Below are 3,018 nucleotides of genomic sequence, written 5' to 3'. Positions count from 1 at the left end.
GACCAACCTTTGAAATTGAATGGCAAATGCAGGCGCGGATTACCCCCAGCTTTTGTCCAAAATTGTTTTTTTCCCCCACAGAAATTCATTAAAAATAATGCGAAACAACCCCTCCCCTGCTCTGACACCCTCCCCCCCCCAAAAAAAAAATTACTTACTGGTAATAATGTCCACCTGTGCACAAAATACGGTTATAGCCAGCTTGGTTTAGGGGGTATTTGTACACTATTCTGTAATATGGTGTTAACTATCGTCGGTTGAAAGTATAGTACGAGCCCCCCCCCCAAAAAAAAATATTCTCGAAAGAGAAAAAAAACTGTCTACATTTGAGATTTTTTTGCTGATCACCCCCCCCCCGCAAACATTCCTGGATCCGCCCCTGGCTTTGTTAAAAGCATGTAATTGTTTTCTTGTCCGAAATTGAATGCTAGAATTGGTGAGTTTCAATGAAAAATGTTTTTAAATACTCGGGGAAACCTTGGCCTATATATTAAAGTATCATAACGTTAGTCAGCGGCTGCAACACCCAAGCCTATAGATTTACCACTGGACTCACGACTCCCGGCTTACAAGGGAAGACGTGTTACCACTCGACCATCAAGATTCTGATTTTAGTGACTGAAGGATAAAACTAGATGAATTTCTCCGACAACAGTTATTAAGATCGTAGACTGGTCCGGAGAGTATGGGTGGTCGTTAAATCGGCTTGCCTTGGTACTCTTCTGGGTCGCTTGTCACATGTTATGATCCGTACAAAAGCTCGTCGGAAATCTAAATTGAAGCACGTGTAAATGCATGGATTGACTGCTGAAGAAATATAGCCAAGCCAAGTAAAAACAATGAAAAGTTCATTGGGAGGATGGCATGATGAGCAAACACCACTAAGGAGGTGAACGACGAAGAACGGTAGCCACAACACAATAAAGCACACAAAAACAACCACTAGTGTTTTTGCAGCACGACGTTCCCTCTTGCTTGTCATCCATCGTTGTCTTGTTTTGATTGCCTCTGTTTGCGTGCTTCCATAACCAAGACTGGATTTTTTAACTCCAGTACAGAATGTTATTCGAAGTGATCTTTTTCTGACGACGTTAGTACCTTGACTACCATTTGCTGCGGGGTTATCGTGTGCAGGGGAGTCACCACAGCTGACAGTTGTTGAGTTGCTGTTCACCTGCTGAATAGGTGTTCGAGAAGTTGGCTCCCGAATCTCTACAGCTGATTTCCTTCCGCGAAGCTTCCTGACTGCTCTCCAATCTACAACAATCATAACCGCAAGCGGTACATAGAATGAACACATGGACGAGTAAATGATGAACGTGGAATTAAAATAACCACAGTCCCGTCCTTCATTTTGTAATGTACTATCGGGGTCCACAAATCCTTGAACGAATAACGGAATGCATATAGCGACTGAAACCATCCACACAGGAACGATTGTACCCAGAATTCGTGGGCGGGAGTTGACTCTTTCTCGAGAGAAGTGAAGAGGGAAGGTAACAGCCAGGTAGCGATTGACAGCAATAGCACAAAGATGAATAATGGAGGCAGTACAAAGCATTACGTCTAAAGCAAGGTAGATAACGCACAGCGGAAGTCCAAGTCCCCAATGGCCACGTACCTGTAACGATAAAAAAAAAGAACCAAAACGAACTAGTATTAATTGAAATTGTTGTCTCCCAGCAACACATCACAATTAAGTTGGCAACAGATATCAAGTTGTGATGGAATGGTAAGCGGTAGGGGTCCGAGGTTAGACTTGAAATTCAGTCGGTAATAAGCCGGGTTTTGTTCGCCCGCGCCGCGCACCGCGCCGCCGGACATGGACTAGCCCTTACAGAAATCCCACATGTAGTTCCCATGGGAAATTTTCCAATGGGAATTGCATGGTGAATTGGACACCATGTAGCGTGGAATTTTTCCCTTGAGAGTTTTCCCATTGGCTTTTCCCCATGTGTATGGTTTCCTATCATTTCTCAAAAGATTCCAAATTGCTCCATGGTATTTTTCAATAACAACTTACTTAAAACATTTTAACCCTGTGTGTTTTGTGCTATTCATCGAATAGGTATAAAGCACATTGTGGAACTCCGATGGAGGTTGTTCCACGTATTAGGAGTGACTTATGCACTTTATAACCAATGAGCATATTATTGCTTCCATACCACTTGTCAAGTTGTACCATATTATCACAGTTTTCCCAATTTATTTTCTCATAAATGTATGTTTCTAATCATAATAACAAATGAATCAATATTATCCAAAGTTCTTTAAATAACACATTTTCCACATAAAAAAATACTGTATGCTTCATTTGACTTCACTTATCAAGAGAAAGTTTCAAAAATTTGCAATTACAATACTCGTTATTGAGCCGATTCTCACAAAAATTTCCCATGGTGTTCCCTTGGTGGCCCATGGAGTTTATCCCATTGTGTTCAGTTGGTGAAAATCGAGTTTCTCATGGTCAGCATAAACAAATAGAATTCTTGATAACCTCTTTGACCACAAGGGAAACATTTTTAATTGAATTCAAATTTACAGGCGAATAATTAATTAAATTAAAGAAAGGTTTGCCTATAACTTGGGAGTGCAATTGGGTCTATGATGGTTCACATGGCATATGCATGTTCTCCAGTATAACCTGGCGTACATTGTGTACCCATGTGTCTAAAATCCCCATGATGTTCCCATGGTGTCCAGTAAATCCCCATGGTGTTCCCATGGTGACATAAAATCCCCATGGTGTTCCCATGGTGTGCATGAAATCCCCATGGTGTTCCCATGGTGTCCATGAAATCCCCATGGTGTTCCCATGGTGTTCATAAATTCCACATGGTGTTCCCATGATGTCCATAAAATCCCCATGGTGTTCCCATGGAGCTCATAAAATCCCCATGGTGTTCCCATGTTGTCCATGCAATCTGTTCCCATGAGTTTTCCTTGATAAGCATAAAATCTCCCATGGTGGTCATTTTAACTTACATGGTGTTCTTGATGACCCCATGGGTTTCCCAT

General features: G+C 41.7%; 1 protein-coding gene across 1 annotated transcript; it reads right to left on the bottom strand.

Moving 5' to 3' along the window:
• Window positions 1–372: 372 nt before the first annotated feature.
• LOC119721007 (5-hydroxytryptamine receptor 2B-like) lies at window positions 373–2,683 on the bottom strand. Its single transcript, XM_038190872.1, has 2 exons — window positions 2,663–2,683; window positions 373–1,621 (listed from the first exon to the last, which is right to left on the bottom strand). Exons 1-2 carry the CDS (start codon window positions 2,681–2,683, stop codon window positions 659–661), a joined length of 984 nt encoding a protein of 327 aa, XP_038046800.1. The 3' UTR covers window positions 373–658.
• Window positions 2,684–3,018: the final 335 nt, after the last annotated feature.

Source organism: Patiria miniata, unplaced genomic scaffold (genome assembly GCF_015706575.1).
Source record: "Patiria miniata isolate m_02_andy unplaced genomic scaffold, ASM1570657v1 HiC_scaffold_9, whole genome shotgun sequence".
Classification (NCBI taxonomy): Eukaryota; Metazoa; Echinodermata; class Asteroidea; order Valvatida; family Asterinidae; genus Patiria; species Patiria miniata.
This window is presented reverse-complemented; position numbering and strand designations above follow the sequence as displayed.

What these genes read in the sequence shown, in the direction of transcription:
- LOC119721007 (XM_038190872.1), bottom strand. Translation starts at nt 2,683, where the DNA reads ATGGGGATTTTAGACACATGG. An exon ending in TGGGGATTTTAGACACATGG is followed by an intron (nt 1,622 to 2,662) that starts GTACACAATGTA and finishes TTATCGTTACAG; the next exon opens with GTACGTGGCCATTGGGGACT.